Source organism: Panthera tigris, chromosome A1, assembly GCF_018350195.1.
Source record: "Panthera tigris isolate Pti1 chromosome A1, P.tigris_Pti1_mat1.1, whole genome shotgun sequence".
NCBI lineage: Eukaryota > Metazoa > Chordata > Mammalia > Carnivora > Felidae > Panthera > Panthera tigris.
The window spans coordinates 108107823-108126520 of NC_056660.1; the positions used below are offsets into that span (position 1 = coordinate 108107823).

Below are 18698 nucleotides of genomic sequence, written 5' to 3' on the forward strand. Positions count from 1 at the left end.
CATGATCTGACGGTTCGTGAGTCCTAGCTCCACGTCAGGATCTGTGCTCACAGTCTCAGAGCGTGAAGTCTATTCAGATTCTGGATTCTGTATTTCCCTCTCTCTCTGCCCCTCCCCCACTTGCACTCTGTCTACATCTTTCTCAAAAATAAACAAATATTAAAAAGAAATTGAATATAATACCATATATATACATGCTGTATATATATACACAAGGTACATATGCATTTTATATACATGTATAATATATATAAATATGTATTTATACATAAAAATGTAAATTTTAGTGATTTACTATATTGCAGAAAAATTATGGCAAATCTAGATAAAAAATAAAGTTTGTGGGGGGGAATGATCAAAACCATATATACATATATATACTATATATAAAAAATATGTATATGTATATATAAAAGTCCCCAATTAGGTACATATATAAAATGTATATATACACACACACGTACATACACACACATAGAATAACAACAATGACAAGAAGCTGTAAGACACAAAGAACCTAATATATACAACACACCACACAGTATAACTCTGGTATATAAACATTAGTATTGCTTTCGTTATAGCCAAGGAAATCTAGGTTCCATAAGATTAAATATCTTGTCTTAGGATTCACAGATAGGAAGTGGCAAAGTTTGGGTTTTATCAGATGCCACATACTACATAATGACTGGAAGAGGTTTTTATATTAAGAATGTCTGCCACTGCATGGTAGAGCTGGGAAAACTTGTTTTCAGCTTCCTACATATTTCAGTATTTTATATATAGTAAATATACATTGATTTGGTAATGAGAAAAATGCCTCTTTCTTAGAAAGTGAGGAGAAAAAGAAAAGACACTCCACGATATAGTTCAGAAGAATAAGACTGTATTGTTTTTTAAGTACTATCCTCATGATTTATGTATTAAAAACTCCTACATGGTTTTCCATATAGGTGCATGAGAAATCATTCTCATGTTAAATGTAATGTTGATAAATTATAAGCACACAGTAATTAAAACCATCAAATATAAACCTTAAACATGAATACAGAAAAATGAATGACAGAAGATTCAATCTCTTAATTCTGAGATTAAGTTTAGTATTTTAGTTTTCACTTCCTCATTAAATTTTCTGTAATCTGGGGCACCTGGATGGCTCAGTTCGTTAAGCATCGAACTCTTGATTTCAGCTCTCAGGTCATAGTCTCTGGGTTTGTGGGACTGAGCCCCATGTCAGGCTCTGCAATGACAGCTCAGGGACTCTCTCTCTCTGCCCCTCCCCCTCTTGCACATGCTCTCTCTCTCTCTCAAAATAAATAAACTTAAAAAACTTTTACTGTAATCTGCTTTGATAATAAAATATCTTCTATAACTAAATGAAAATATAAGAAGAAAAGACTATAAACTATAACTAAATGAAAATATAAGGAGAGGGCAGAAGACAGAAAGCTTACTTTTTACACCACAGTGGAATGACTCCAAGAGCAACAGAAGTACGACCGCTAATAATAAAAGTCTTGCAAGCTTTGTTTTTGTAATGCCAATTTGCTGTTTTATTTGCATTAACTTCGTACATTTGTTTTAGAGATGGTATGTTTCAGGGATGGTGTTTTGTCTGTGTGCGTGTGTATTCTTTTTTAAAGTTTATTCATTTTCAGAAAGAGAGAGAGCACACATGTGCAGAGTGAAGGGCACAGAGAGAGACAGGGAGAGAGAGAATCCTAAACAGGCTCTGCACTGTCAGCACAGAACCTGACACAGGGCTTGAACTCATAAACCATGAGACCATGACCTGAACAGAAATCAAGAGTTGGAGGCTTAACTAACTGAGCCACCCAGGTGACCCAGTGTTTTGTATATATTAAGCACAGAAGCTTAAAAGCATTACTAAAGGCAGATCAGGACTGACTTCTAGCTCTGCCATTCCCTATCTAATGTAACTCTCTGTGCTATCTGAAATATACGAATGATAAAAATAAGTATCATAAAATTATTACCATAAAATTAGGTGAGGTATTACATTTAAGTCCCTTGCACATATTAAGGCTACAATAAAAACTGCTTATTACTATTAATATTCCTTCTCTTCCTAAGGTAAAACCCTTAAAACGGAAATATTTTGTTTTCAATAGGAGACAGTCACCCCTTCCAAAGCGAGGCTTCCAGAGACAGTATCAAAGTACATAGTGTGTGCTAATGGGTACAGATGAAGGGAAAAAAGAGACAGAATAACTAAGATAAGACATAAAGACAAGAGGACACAGTGCATTAGAAGGATCCACATTTGATTTCCTAACCAAGTATTTCACCAAATGTTTACTACATACTACATCAGCAGCAGGAGGACAGAAGTAAAACAAAAAAACCCAAAACCCAGAAATGGAGGCTGTACTCTGAAGGACAAACACCACTAACTGATATAAATTGTTTCCTGTAAAGCATTAAATTACTTTTTATTATCTTTCTCAGGCATGTATTTTTTTATGTATTATACTACACTTATTCATATACTTCCCTAACTTGAGAGTGAGTAAATAACTTGAGATCAGAAGCTATTTCTTTTTCATCTATATATCCCATGGACTATTCGCACCATGTTCAGAACATAGTATGTCAATAAACATTTATCTGATTGGTGTTAAAGGTTTGAGCAAGATGGCTTTTAAATATAAAGAACATGAGTTTTGGGGTGCCTGGGTGGCTCAGTTCGTTGGGTGTCTGACTCTTGATTTCAGCTCAGGTCATGATCTCACAATTTGTGGGAGCAAGCCCCATGTTGGGCTCTGAGCTAACAGTGCAGAGCCTGCTTGGGATTCTCTCTCTCCTCTGTCCCTCCCTCGCTTACACACACACACACTCTCTCTCTCGCTCGCTCTCTCTCTGTCTCTCAAAATAAATAAATTAATTAAAAAAAAACAAGTCTTGATAAGTTTTCTTTCAAACTTTGTTTTTATCTAGATTTTTCATAATTTCCCTACTATATAATAAAACACCAAAGTTTACAACTTTAGATAATTTACTACCAACACAACAGGTTTAAACCTTTCTGGCTAATAATTAAAGGACTGCTTGCTCACTGAGCCATATTTTCTCACTCATGATTTCCCCGTTGACTTTCTCTATTCCTTGTTGCTGTTGTTCTCACAGGGGAAAGGGGGAAGGTTTTGTTAAAAAAATTATTAGAGTGATACATGGGATTAAAGAAAGAGACAGAAAATTCAACAAAGGTGGAGACTTCAATACTCCATGCTCACTAAACAATGGAACAACTAGACAAAATCAGCAAGGACATAGAAACCTAAATAAGCCATCAACCAACTTGACTGGACATCTATAGTACACTCTGCCCAACAACAGCTGTTTTTTTCAACCACACATCGAACGGGATACACCACATGCTGGGCCATAAAACAAGACTCAATAAATTTAAAAGGACTAAAATCATACGTTTGGTCTCTGACCACAATGGAACTAATTTAGGAATCAAGAAAAGGAAATTTAAGAATTCTACAAATATATGGGGATTAAAAACATACTTCTACATAACCCCTGGGTCAAAGAAATGGGAAGACAAATTTGAAAATATTTTGAAGTGAATGAAAACAAAAACAACACGTCAAAATCTATGAACTTTGGGTAAAGTAGTGCTCAGAGGACAATTTAGAGCTAAATGCATACATTTGAAAAGAAAGAATGCTTCAAATTAATAACCTAAGCTTCCACCTTAACAAAAAAGAGCAAACTAAATTCACAGCAAGCAGAGGGAAGCAATAATAAAGATTAGGATAGGAAACAATGAAACAAAATACAGAAAAAGAGAGAAAACTCAGTGAAAACAAAAGTTGAACAAAATTAACACACAAGGATAAGGAATCAGCAAACTTTTTCTATAAAGAAAAAAAATATTTTAGGCTTTAAGGACTATAAGGTCTCTGTTTCAATGACTCAACTCTGCTGGCGAAGCAAGAAAACAGTCACAGAATATAGAAATGGGTGTGGTCATGTTCCAATGTAACGAGCCTATTGTCCCATGGGCCACAGCCTATTCATCTTTGATACATAAGGGCCCAAAATAACTATTAGGAAGTCAAGCCATGAATGAACTCTTCTTTGGAATATTCCACTTTTAGGAGGGGAAAAAAAAGGAAAAACACAGATTGTAAGAATCAGGAATGAAAGAAGGGGGATATGAACCATCTTATCCCAACTAATAAATCAGATCACTTAAATGTAAATAATTCCTAGAAAGACAAAAATTATCAAAATTGACTCAGGAAGAAATAGAAAATTGGAATAGATCTGGAACAAGAAGTTGAATGAGTAATTTAAAAATTCTTATTTTACAAAGTCCAGGTCCAAATTACTTCACAGGTGAATTCTATCAAACATTTGGAGAAAAAAATAATACCAATTTTCCAGAAACTCTTCCAGGAAACAGGGAAAGGAATATGTCCCACCTCATTCCATAAGGCAAATATTATTCTGATATTAAAGCTACACAAATATATCACAACAAAACTACAGACTAATATCCCTCGTGAATACAGATTCCAAAATCCGTAACAAAATATTAGCAAATCATATCCAGTAATATATAAAAGAACTATATGGGATTTTTTTCCCAGGAATACAAGAGTTGGTTAACATCTAAAAATCAATCAATGTAATCTATCACATTAACAGTTTAAAGAAGAAAACCAAATGATCATTTAAAGGTGGGGGGGATGAAAAAACTAGGAATAGAAGGAAACTTTTTCCATCTGATAAAGGGCATCTATAAGAATCCTACAGCTAACATCATACTAAACAATGAAAGACTTGATGTTTTCCCCTAATATCAGGAAAAAGACAAGTCTGTCCACTATCAGCGCTTCTATGCAACTCTAGTGAAGGTTCTAGGCTGTAAAATCAGGCAAGAAAGACACAATGTATCCACACTGGAAAGGAAAATGTAAAACTGTCTATTCATTGATGACATGAACCTATATGTAGAAAAACCTAAGGAATCCAGACACAAAACTTTAGTAACTAATAAATGAGTTCAGCAGGGCAGATGAATGTAAGATCAATATACAAAAATCAAATGTACTTCTATATACAAGCAATGAACAATCTGAAAATGAAATTAAGAAAATAACTGCATTCACATTTAAGCATTTACAATTTTTTTGATACCATAAATTATCTGATGATGAACATCCATAAATATATATAATACTCTCCGTATTTCACATTTCTGTTTGCATAGATTCCTGAAACTCTCTACTTGCTTTCATGGTGACAGGCACAAACATGCAGGTGCAAAAGTGACAGATTCAGAGTACAGTGACTGGTACATAGTAAAGTATGACCAAAAATACAAGATAATTTGGGGTTCTGTCAGTAAACAAAGTTCATTCTAAATACATTCAAGAGCAGGGAAGGTAACTCACCTGCACAGCATGAGACAAATCTGACACCAGACACTGACGGAGCCTCTCATCACTACCAATTCCTTGAAGAACAAAGTCAGGCACATAAGATGAGCAGTAGCCACCCAACAAGGACCTCCCAAAGTTGGCAATGTTGGGCTGAACAGCACTCACTTCAATTAACTTTGACCTGGAATAAAAGTCCCAAAAGAAGGCATATCTAATTAGTAACAAACATATTGTATCAATAAAAAACTTCTTGGACTCTACTACTCCATATTTCTAGTACCATCATTTTCTATAAAATATAGAGTAAAATCATCGTTAAGTAAAAACTGGCCTAAGTGATCAATCAGATCACAAAGTACTCCTTCCTATCAAGAAAAGAGGGTAGATGAACAGCTATGTAAGGAGGTAAGTATAAACCTTTCTTAACAGTCATCAGGAATGCTGTCCCTTGGGACATTCTTAATACATTCTTAATACAATCAGAAAATGAAAACCATCATTCAAAACAAAGTAGTTAAATACATCACAAACCCAAAGCTTGGAATATAACATTTCTCAAATACAAATCTACTCCTTGTATATTTGACTGAGAGTATCATTCCCTGTTTTTCCTTTCAGTCTTGGCCAAATTTATTTCCAATAGCCATTTCCCACCTTCTCCGTGATTACCTCTCTCTAGTTGCTGGGCTCAGCATATATTTGGGGGCAGAATTCATTCTTTAATGGCTTGAAAACTCCTAAGCAGTAAAGAATTTCCCACACACAAATATACTTGTCTTTAATGCCTTCATTGAGCCTTTCTGGGGTGCCTGGAGGGCTTAGCCTTTAATCTTTCCTATGAGTAAGAGCACATGATAATAAAAGAAAATCTGTCCAGGACAATGATCTCTTCTTTTATATTAAAGACCAACTAAACAAAAGAATGGTACATATTTAGAGGGAGTCTATTATAGGTTAAAACTTCTTACTCACCCAGGAAAAGGTATCTCATCTTCTTCTGCCCAATCTTCTTGCTCTCCTCCATAATAACTGCTTACTTGTCTAGTCATATCATGACCTGCATCTTCACTTTCACTATCCCCAAGGGCACTATCTGAACTTTCATTCCTTGGAATGTCCCATTCAGTTCCTATAGCAATTTTTTTCTCTGAAGTCTCTTTATCCCCATGGGGGACAAGAATGGAGAGTTTATCTCTTTGGTCCTGCTGAGGAAAGCAGGTTTTACATGGATCTTGGTGAACTGTTTCTACACATTTACAAAATTCACTGTTCTGTTTGCTATTTGTAGTACACAATCCTTTTGAAAATTCTAACATACAGCAGTGTTCTTTACTGTCTGTACTTGTTTTAACTGCAATAATATCATCAATAGTCCTAGTTTCAATTGAATCATCATTAAAATATTCATCAAATAAGCTCATGCTTTCTAGATCTGAATGATTCCAACAGGGAAGTTCACAGGGCTCTCCAGAAACTACGTTTGGTATAGGAGACTCTCTGGATTGGTCCTTAGTTGTTTGTTTAGTTTCTTGATGCTGCTGATCAACAACAGCCTCTCCTTCTTCCTTCAGTGGCTTGGTGTGGTGCCTGGTAATCTGATCCACCACTGCCTGACTCCTGAGTTCAGTATCTGAGTCAGGTGACATAGAATCTCCAATTAAGAAAGTAACCTTTGTCTGGGATGCTTCACAAGAAAATGCAGCAGTCACAAGCTTATCTGGAGGTTTTTTTTCCACAACCATTCCCGTGGATCTCAACACTTTGCCTGTGTGATTACCTGAACCCAGCAAATCCTCATTATGCCATGTTTCCTCTGCTGGCTCTAAGCCTGATTTTGACAAGGCACATTTGTCTACTGGAGCGGATCCTGTGCAAACAACGGTCTCCAACTTGGTGTCAAGGCAAGTTCTTAATTTATCTCTGAACTGTTTAACATCAACAGCATTTTCTTCTTGGCAGTCAGAGGGAGAAATCATACGGCACTCATCTGAAATTCCTAGTAGCTCCTTAGAGCTGTTTTGAATCTCTTCTGTCTCTTGTTGTGAAACATTCTCCATATTTTGTCCCAGGAGTGGACGACTGCAATATTTACAGTTACAATTAGGAGTCCTTGTTTCTTCTGGGTCTTTAAAGAGCAAACTGCTTTTGTTTCTGTGCATTGTGATAAGCACATACTCAGATTCTTCTATTTCACCTTTCTCCAAAGTGGTAGTAATTACAGTGCCTGGCATAACGATGGCTTCATCTTCTCCATTTTCTAAAAGATGGGTTTCTTGAAGTTCAGAGCATCTTATAAAATAAGTAAGAAAATAAAGCAGCCTCTGGACCATGTCTTGTCGTTTGCCAACCACTACAGTCCTTGCCAACCGTACAGGAGAGCCAATAGCGCCATACAAGTCCCCTGAAATGGAAAAACCAGTTAATGGACACATCGTCTATTCATGTAGCTAACTAAGCAGGCTATTTTCAATGATCAGAAAGCTAATCTTATTTTATGAGGGCTAGCTCAGGTTTTACTCTTAGTTCTTTCATACGTGAGCGACTATTCAGGAGGATATGATAAGATGAATGAATCTCTTTGTTAGCCAAAGAGAAAGGTGAACAGAGAGGTTTTCCAGATTCCTCCTTAGGCAGCTACTGGTTCTGAAACTTCAACCAAAGAGTCAATTGTGACACTCACATTTATCAAGAATATTCTCGGTGCCAGTCCTCACACAGAGCACTTCATTGGGATAGAGAAGCTCTACCTAAGGACTATGTGCAAAAGGATTCTATAGCTGCACTCAAAGCAGAGAAGAAAAAGCAAAACCTCTACTGGGGGGGCAAGGAAAAAAGGAAGCAATGGTAGAATGGAGCAGAACTGGAGTAGTCACATCACATATCTGATCTTTCTTGATTTAAATCACATCCCTGAACAATAACTTTTATTGCCCTACCGAGGACCCAAAACTAGCTTTTGAAAAGCCCATTTCCCCTTCCATTCCCTAAAGGGTTGAGTACTCAGAAAAGACCAGAAAGGACCAGAAGAGTGAGACCTAACTAACCTAAGAGGAAAAGAAAGGGCAACACATTTAGCCATGTAGTTCATTTTCACTTTTACATCCATGTGAGACATAAACAGCCATTACATAAAAAAGGGGAGGAGAGGAACCTAAGAGTCATCAATATAAATTTCTGTATTTATGCTATAGCTCAAATTAGAAGACACAGTTGCCAAAGTACACTTAAAAATGGAGAATACAGTCATGAATTTAAATTTAATTCAATTTTAGCATGTTGTTTGCATATACACTTTAAAACTTAACCTCTACATTGTTTAAACATAAACAGGTCTCAAATAAATATATGCTATAAACAATATAATGACAATTCTTCCCCTCTGGTTAATACACTGGCTCTAATGCCATCATGCCACTATTCAAAACTACTCTTAAGGTTCCCACAAATTACCAAATAAACTGAACTGTTCTGGCATGGCAAATGAGACTTTCATGACTGGTTCTACTTTACTTTTCTAGGTTTATTTTCTTATAGTTACCCTTTTTCATCATTATTCACACAAAGTCCCACTTAAAGCAAACTACATAAGATGAAACACTCATTCTACTCAGCACTTTTAACATGAAGACCCCTTTTCCTCATGCTATGTACTTACCATTTCCCCTGTTATCTCTGCCACTCCAAAGCTTTCCACCCAAGCATCCTCTCTTGGGCAAAAGTAAACTTCCCTAACTGAACTCTCACTCAACTTTTCATTTCTCTTACAGTTCCTCTTTGAATTATCCCCGTATTTGTTGACGATAATTTGTCATTGTTATTATTATTGTTCTATTTATTACCTTCAGTAATAAACTATCCACTTCTTGATACCAAGAACTACATTTCACCTTTCATACCCCCAATATTCTTTGCACAGGACCTTACATACATCATGCACTCAATAAGTGATTGTAGACTTGAAAATAAATTTGATATGTCCAAATAAAAAAATACCACTGAATACTTGATTTGAAAAAAGTTAATATCCATATAATGGAAAACTACCTAGCATAACAAAGGGATTGACTATGAATATATACAACATAGGTGAATCTCAAAGTAATTATGTTGAATGAAAAAAGTCAGACAGAAAAAAAACCATGTACTGTATGATTCCATTTATATCTAGAATTGCAAAGTAATCTATGGTGACAGAAAGCAGACCAACAGCTGCCTGGGTATGGAAAGGAAGGTGAGTAGGGAGAGTAGGTAGGGAAAGGAGGGAGAGATTACATGAGGAAACTTTTGGAAGCGATGGGTATGTTTACCATCCTCATTTTGGTAATGGTTTCAGAGGCATTCATATTTTGACATATATATCAAAACTTACAAAATTGTGTGTTTTATACATGTGTTGGCTGTATGTCAATTATTCCACGATTAACTAGATGAAAGTAAAGGAAGAAGGAAGAGAGGGAAGAAAGAGAAAAGAAGGGAAGTTACATGAATAAGTTACATGACCACCTGCAGGACAAGCTCACTCATCAACACAACCTAAGGGAAGTTTCTACCAAGTCATCAAAATGTTCTCATTGGACTCCTCCCCCATGCCCTAACAGCAATAGAGTAAGAGCAGGAGTAACAGCAGCCATATTTACCTCACACTGTTCTAAGCACTTTACACATATTATTTTATTTAATTTCCCCATCTTTATGAAGTATGTACTATCTATTATTATTATCCCCAATTTGTAAACAAAGAGACTACAATCCAAACGTGGTCTGTCTAACTCACAGCCTGTCCTTTTTTAAAAAATTTTTTTAAACATTTATTCATTTTTGACTGACAGAGCGTAAGTAGGGGAGGGGAAGAAAGAGAGGAAGACATAAAATCCAAAACAGGCTCCAGGCTCTGAGCTGTCAGCACAGGGCCTGACACAGGGCTCAAACTCCCGGACCGCGAAATCATGACCTGAGCTGAAGTCAGATGCTTAACCAACTGAGCCACCCTCAGCCTGCCCTCACAGCCTGCACTTTTAAGCATCATGCTACAATGCCTGCCTAGTGACCGTCAACTAATCAACTATCCCCTCTCTCCTCAGTTATTCATTTTTTTAACAGGGCCTTGCACTAATGGAAACATTTTCCAAAATTACTCAACAAAAAAACAAAAGTGGAAAACAGGAACCCCAAGGGTTGCCTCTCAGTTAACCAGATTTAGTCTAGCTATCACAAGTGACTCTGATCCATGCTTCCCAGGAAAAGTATGTAATGTAAAACACCCTCAAGACCCTGAAGTTACTAGTAAACCAGTCTTCATCCTGCTTCTTCTCTTGTTCCCACTGCAGTTCTATATCTCTAAGGAACAGATACCACTTAATATGGGAATAAGACATGAAAGGACAAGTAAAGAAGTGCTTTAGAATGGAGGAGGTAAAAGAGAACATCTTATTTCTTTACTTTTGTTTTTGCTATAAAGTAACTCCAGACAGTTACACAAAAGTCTAAGTATTATGCATAACATAAGGGTTTTCAGACATACCTAGTTGTGCCCAAAGTGGGTTATATGGATGAGTCTTTGCCAACATGTCCACACTCTGAGAGGAATGTTTTTCTAAAAATATTTTTATAGGTGGTTGTCCATTTGGCATGACTGTTGGAACCCAGGCAAGATGATTGGTCAGAACTGCAGTAATGAGTGCTGGCAAGAATCTGAAAACAAAAACACAGCTATCATATCCCAAATTGCCTTCATTAGACCTAATGTAAAATGCAGCAAGAGAATAAAGTAAAGAGACTATATATTCTCATGTAGCCAAACAGCATTAAAAAAGGAGAGGAAAGAAGAAAAGAAAAAGAAAAGACATATCACCTGGATGAAAATAAATATTAACAAAGTTTTTGGTTGGGTAGGGGTTAAAAAAAATCCTTGAAATAAAAGCAATATTCACACAGGGCTATTTCTGATCATAATTACAAAACAAAACTACCATTTTACTTGAAAAACTAGTTTCTGCAAAATTAATGAATCAACCAACAAGTCTATATATTTCCATATTACTGAATAGGAAAATGAAGGAACATTTTAAGCAAATTTTGTCTACCATCTAAAAGAATAAAACATCTAAATTATTCATCTGGATTCTAGGAATCTGATGTAATGGTTAGAAGAAAAAGTATGATAAAAGATCACATTAAATATGTATCACTGGAATCCTGGCACTTCGTTTGTTTTTGTTTTGTTTTGGGTTTTTTTGTTTGTTTGTTTGTTTGTTTTACTTATTTTCTATAGAATGAAACTGTAAGTGGATACGACTCACCAAACAATGGGAAGCCGCAGAGAATTGTTGTCAGGAACTTTAAGTCCTTAAGTTAACACATAATTAAAGATCTTTTTACAGTTTTTCATTCATAATATTCTGTGGACTTCTATATCTTATCTCTTTTTTTAATATTTAAAAACTGTTTATTTTTCAGAAAGAAAACAGAAGCAGGGGAGGGGCAGCGAGAGGGGGAGACAGAGGATCTGAAGCAGGCTCCAAGGTGACAGCAGCCCCATGTGGGGCTCTAACTCACAAACCATGAGATCATGACCTGAGCTAAAGTCGGACACTTAACCAACTGAGCCATGCGGGGCACTCCATATCCTATCTCTTAACTATCTTTTGGAATTCAGTTTTGGTTATTAATAATATGAAATAATTCCAAGGATAACAGTTAATTATTTAAATCACTTTTGTAACTGAGTTTGATCAAAATATAGATAATCACGGGATAACAGTTAATTATTTCACTTTTGTAACTGAGTTTGATCAAAATATAGATAATCACGTTATAGTAAATAATAACTAAGATAGATATACAAAAAGAAAGAGAGAAAGCCATACTGATTTTTGGAAGCATTTTCCATTAGAAATGTGAACTCCTTCATGAAACGATGACAAAGCTGGTTTTTTTCTGGAGTCCCCGACATCATTGTAAGCCAGACAGGCTCTCCAATTCGTGGCATTGTATAAAGATTACAAATTGTTGTTCTAAAAAGAGGAAAACACATTATGAAATTCATAGTTCCCAGCACTACATACTCTTAAAGTTTATATTGTCAGGTTGGGCCTCACAGGTAGATTATAAAAACTTTCAAAAGGACAAAATCAATCAAGTCATTCCTTCTTTGTCACCAGCATAGTAACACAGGAATGCTCTGCACATGAACTCAATATATGATGGTTCTGATGCAGTCTCTGCCCCTGATGACTGTGTGCTCTTGGGTAAATTACTTCCCTACTTTAGGCATCAGTTTCTGCCACCCATAAAAATGAAAGTATAGAACCAGATAATTTCTAAACCCCTTCCAGTTCTTCGTTTGTAAGGTATATGCCATACTTAAATATAATGCAAATAATCAACAACCTAGAGGAGAAAAATACTCTGTATTGGATAATAGCTTATCCATACACCCACTCAAAACAATAGTTTATTGGCATCATTTTGTTGCCTATGCTGAGACTCTTTAGTAAAGTTCTAAGGACACTATATCTGCACTCTGTATTTTATGACTTTCAATCTTCTGATGTTTTTCCTTGAATCAACAGAAGAAAGCATTATTGCACAATTATGATGACGCTTTTCTGGCTCTCTCTTGCATTTACTTAGACAACAGCTAGACCCATGAATTACACTCTCTCCTTAAGGCTTCAAGGACACCTTTAAAATATTAATCATTTTACTTCCACATTAATATCTATTCAGCCAAGTCCTATACACTCAGATTAAGCAAATGCTACAAAGCTGAGGCTTAAGAAACTAGTTGATCTTTTGGAAGATACAGAACTGTGTCCTACTTTCTACTCTCTAGAACAGTGCTATGTGATAGAACCTTTTTTTCCACAGTGATGGGAATGTTCTGTATCTGTGCTGTCCAAGATGGCACCCACTAGTCCTATGTGATTACTTAACACTTAAAATGTGGTCAGTATGACTAATTGATTTTAACTTTAATTTTATTTAAATTAAGTACCAAAAAACAATTCAAGTATCCACATATGGCTAATGGCTACTATATTAGAAAGTACAACTCTAGAAAGTTATCTGAGATCTCCATAGGTCTAATACCTACTTCAGCATAATTCTTTTTTTTTTAATTTTTTTAATGTTTATTTTTGAGAGAGCGCACACAAGAGAGTGGGGGAGGGGCAGAGAGAGAAGGAGACATAGAACTCAAAGCAGGTTCCAGGCTCCACAGTGTCAGCACAGAGCCCCAACGCAGGTCTCGAACTCACAAACGGTAAGATCATGACCTGAGCCGAAGTCAGACGCTGAACCTACTGAGCCACCCAAGCACCCTAAGCATAATTCTCTAACACCTAGAACCCCAAAAAAGGAAAAGAATTATCTTGCCTGTATAAATTTTACTGAATCTTGACCCAGCATGAACACAATATATTACAATGGATAAAAGTGACAAACACAGGTCACATTAATGAGTTCTTGGTAGGGCATAATATCATGGCTGAGAACTTGAAAATAAACAAATGGAAAAGAATTACAGGCATTTTACAGAGAAAAATATGATTCAAATATAAACTAGGAATAGCTGAAAATGTTTATTTTTAAAGCCTATTAAGGATGTCCAAGTAAGATGGAAAAGTGAGCACCAATGTTTATCCCGTTCAGTTCTGAGGTCCCAAATGAACACCCGTTAAGGATCCAAAGACAGATTAAAAAAAATCTTTTTAACTGTTTATTTTTGAGAGAGTGACAAGAGTATGAAGCAAGGGAGGTGCAGAGAAAGACAGAAACACAGAATCTGAAGCAGGCTCCAGGCTCTGAGCTGTCAGCACAGAGCCTGACACAGGGATTGAGCTCACAGACTGCAAGATCATGACCTGAGCTGAAGTCAGAAGCTTAACTGACTGAGCCACCCAGGCACCCCAACAGATAAATTACTATAGCAAATAAAAATGGGGAATAATCGGACTTAAAATTTAAATTATACATGTAATAAAATTCTAGAACACAAAACACAGAAAGGAATGTTAAGTGAAGTGTTAAGGTAGATGATGATATGGGTTACAGTGCTCACAGAAGGGGACACATACATAGCTAATCTCCTCCAATGAAACAAGAAGAGGCTCGAGACTGACAAATGCCTGGTAAAGTTAGGGCAGGAGTTATAGAGGACTGTAAACAGGGAGACTAATTCAAGGTCCATAAATGGCTGATGACCCCTTTCTGCACCCCCTATTTTTCCACAGAATGACTAGAGACTAGAAGAACAGATGTAGCAACTGACTAGCCCAGAGAAATAACATTGCTCAAAGCCTTACCGATATTCGAAGATTTCGCAGTATGTAAATAGATACACAATGAATCTTGTGATATTAAAATTTAATGGGAAGAAGGGACAGCAATTAGGAGAAAAAAATGTCTTATATATGCTCCTTCAGGAAGTGATAATAAAAACAGGTTCAGAACCACCACCTTAAAGTAAAGTTCTCCAGTTTGTGCCTAATTATGTACAGAACTCCCAACCTGTATTTTAGTGCTTCACTCTCAGCTGTGGAAGGGCGACCCAAATCCTGATATAGAGGGAGAGCCTCCAAGGAGAGAGGGACACAACCAGAAAAACAGAAACACACACTCACTCACACAAAATGACTCCAGAGGAAATAGAAAATGATACATTCAAAAAAAGGAAAACATGAAAAAGACATAAAAGGTCAGTTCAGGCATATACCTAACAAAAAGAATTCAAGACAGAAAAGACAGAGGAAAATAAATAATCAAAGAAAGTAGAAAATTTACCAGAACTCAAGCTAGTGCTAGAGCTATACTGAAGCTGAAGGGCCTAACAGGCCTGTTATACCTAACAGGCCTGTTATACCTAACAGGCAGGTATAAACTCATGGCAGGAATTAGAAATGCTCCAAAATTGATAAATCAAGAAATATCTACAGTAAGTATACTGTTTAGTAATGTGGAGGTAAATAAAAGAAATAGGTCAGAGTGTTCTTGAGAAGTAAGAATGGGGATGGGAAAGAGAGGATATGGTTCATTTCTTTTTCATTATTAGATTTCTCAGCATATTCTGTGTCTTTAACCATGTGAATGTACTTTCTGATGAAAAGAAATACTGTATAAATGAATGAATGAGCTGATCGATTCATTTTCCATGAGTTTCTTAAGCATATTAGAGACTACTACAAGTCCATGTGTCATGGGGCAGAGCCAGATCACTAACCTTGGTATAGTGGTCCACTGAGGGCATTAGGTTTAATGTTTTGATGCTTAAGACTAGGTACTACAACCTCAGAGTGTATCAAATGCAAAGAAGGCAAATAAATTAATTATGCAATGGAGTTTCTCATTATACACAACTCTATGTTGTTATTAGCAATCTAGAAGTAATAGTACTTTCTTCTCCTCTCCCCTAATGATTATGCCCTAATTTTCAGTGGTAAGAAAGGTAAGAATTTTTAGTTACCTGACCCCTTATTTTTCCTGACTGTCCCTAAAGAATGAAAGACTACTTTAGGTGGAAGTAAACTGTGGGCCTGATTTAGTTTTCTTTGATATGCAGAAAGTCTAAGTCAGAGTCCAAGGACCTCAACTTTGCCAAATCGCTCTGCTAACTAAACATGCTTCTTGTCTGTCTAGGTATCATGGCTTCTGCATGCATGTGAATCATTTCCTTCCTCTTCCCAACTACCCCAAATTCATTAATCATCTGGTCTCAAATAATCACATACTTTAAAAACTACCTATTAATTTTTAATAATCATTTAATTTAAAAATTAAGACAGATTCTCATTATTTGCAGCAATGTTCTGTAAAGCTGATGCAAACAATGAATTAGTGAACAATGAATCACTTTACCTAGGGAAAATACATAGCATAGTTAGGTTCCTGTGAGTCTCTCATCACATTTTTGTCAGCTCTTCAATACATAACCTTGTTTTATGTGGGTTTCTGTTTACAGATACCTTATTTAATATACTATTGATTCATTTACATTGAATTCACAGCCAACAGCACTGCAACTCAGGTATTCATGAAGGTTACATGTATTTTGTCTGTAAGGCACATCACTGCCTTCTTACACTTAGGAACATTAGATAGCATTTCAGCAGTACACTCGAGGGTGATTTTTTTTTTTTTTTACGTTTATTTTTAAGAGATAGAATGTGAGCAGGAGAGGGGCAGTTAGAGAGGGACACACAGAATCCAAAGCAGGCTCCAAGCTCTGAGCTGTCAGCACAGAGCCTGACGTGGGGCTCAAACCCACAAACAGTGAGATCATGACCTGAGCCAAAGTTGGAAGCTTAACCGACTGAGCCACCCAGGAACCCCGAGGGTGATTTTTAATAGCAAAATCACTAACAAAAAGCACAAAATGAAAAAAAAAAAGTGCCTTTAAATAGATGCAAAAAGGATACTTGTTTACAGATTGAGAGCTGAAACAAGAAGGCAGAGTAATGCCTTGTTCAACCTCATCTAGGAATGTATCGGACTACTCTATTTTTTTCACTGTTCTGCACATGTTACAAGTGATCATTAAAACACTGAGTATATTTTTTTTTAATTTTTTTTTTAACATTTTTATTTATTTTTGAGACAGAGAGAGACAGAGCATGAACGGGGGAGGGGCAGAGAGAGAGGGAGACACAGAATCGGAAGCAGTCTCCAGGCTCTGAGCCGTCAGCCCAGAGCCTGACGCGGGGCTCGAACTCACGGACCGCGAGATCGTGACCTGAGCTGAAGTCGGCCGCCCAACCGACTGAGCCACCCAGGCGCCCCAACACTGAGTATATTTTGAGGTCATAAATAAATTTCAGCAAGTAGGTGAATTCACAAATGTACAATCTGTATGTAACAAGGATTAAATGTATATATTAAAGTACTAATGATAGACCTAACAAAAATTGTAACAGTTTATAAAGTATTTTTAAGATTCTGTAAGAATGCTTAACTGACTTACAGACTTTCATATCTGTACAGTGACTGAAGTAAAATAATCAAACTAATACAAAAGGAAAGGTATACAGTTATGACCTACATTTTCAATGGTTATATAAGTCATACATACTGTAAATTCTAGGCAATATTAAAATTCTAAGATGAGGCCTTTTGTACTACCCAATAATATAGCAATTAACTCACAGGTATTTAAAATTGTTTTGAATAAAAATTTTTATAACCAAAGAGCAAGATCAGTATTCTACTAGGAATGAATCTTATAACAATATTACTATTCTGGTAACCTCAACTGGATCTATAATGGCAGAGTTTCCTCAGACCTAAAATAGGGACTCTTGGCCTTTTTCCACAAAGCTTGTGACTGCAGAGAAAAAACTATCAACTCAATAATGTAAGAAACAGTTTCTAGTGCAAGGGCAAAGATTCACACTGCCTTGTAATAGTTAAAATGTGAAACTCAAAAAGAATATTACAGGATTCGTTTAGGCAAATAAGCAAAAGTTCTGTTCAAACATATATTTTTAATAATTCCAGTCTAAAGTCAACAGAACAACTCAACTGAAACAAAAATTTTTAAAAATTACTTACAGAATACCAATCATTAAGAGCACCTTTCTTTTACTTTAAAGGTATAGTATCCACTTCAGGAAAAGCAGAACTCTTAAGAATCTTTGAGTGAACTTTCAAGCAAATTACAGATTAAATTTAGAAACTGAGAAGATTGTAACTTTTCATATTTCTTGAAAACCACTTATATTCATGACAAAGGCATATTTTACAGATTTCTCATAGAGAAATCACTCTAGAATTTCTTTGAGTTATGCAGTTAGAGTAAAATTCTTCAGCTCTGTAAACAGAGATGACCAGAGCTACAAGGGAATGTGTGAAGAGCTAAGCTGTCGTAAACCAAGAGAAATGTATAAATAACCATGGTACTCAGCTGATAATATTTCAGGTTACAATGTTCAACATGTCTTGGTTTCAATAAAACAAAAGAACTTCTCCCATAGCACGCATAATCTCTCTCAAGAATTTCCAAGGCCAGAAAGTCATTATTTCAAAATAATATTCTCAAATGTGGAGTATGACATCCTTTCTCAGAACTGTACAGCTGCAGTTGCTGTATGGTTGTACAATGAAGGCTTGCAAATATACCTAACATTGTAGTAGTACAGATTTGGTAATTTTTTTCCCTGAAAACAGTTTAACCTAGTAATTTCCACACAGATTGTGAAATAAAAATGCAAGGCTCTAGACCTCCTGATTCAAACTCCACAAGTCTGGGAAACATTTTGTTACATTTGCCTAGTGATCAGCTGAGCA

General features: G+C 36.1%; 1 protein-coding gene across 2 annotated transcripts in view; it reads right to left on the reverse strand.

The window, feature by feature from the left end:
* FNIP1 (folliculin interacting protein 1) overlaps positions 1-18698 on the reverse strand; it is a 148262-nt gene that overhangs the window by 11974 nt on the left and 117590 nt on the right. For both annotated transcript variants that reach the window (XM_007087784.3, XM_007087783.3), the window contains 4 exons: positions 12287-12433; positions 10942-11111; positions 6393-7821; positions 5433-5601 (listed from right to left, as the gene is read on the reverse strand). In XM_007087784.3, coding sequence (XP_007087846.1) covers positions 5433-5601; positions 6393-7821; positions 10942-11111; positions 12287-12433 — 1915 coding nt within the window. The remainder of the gene's footprint in view (positions 1-5432; positions 5602-6392; positions 7822-10941; positions 11112-12286; positions 12434-18698) is intronic.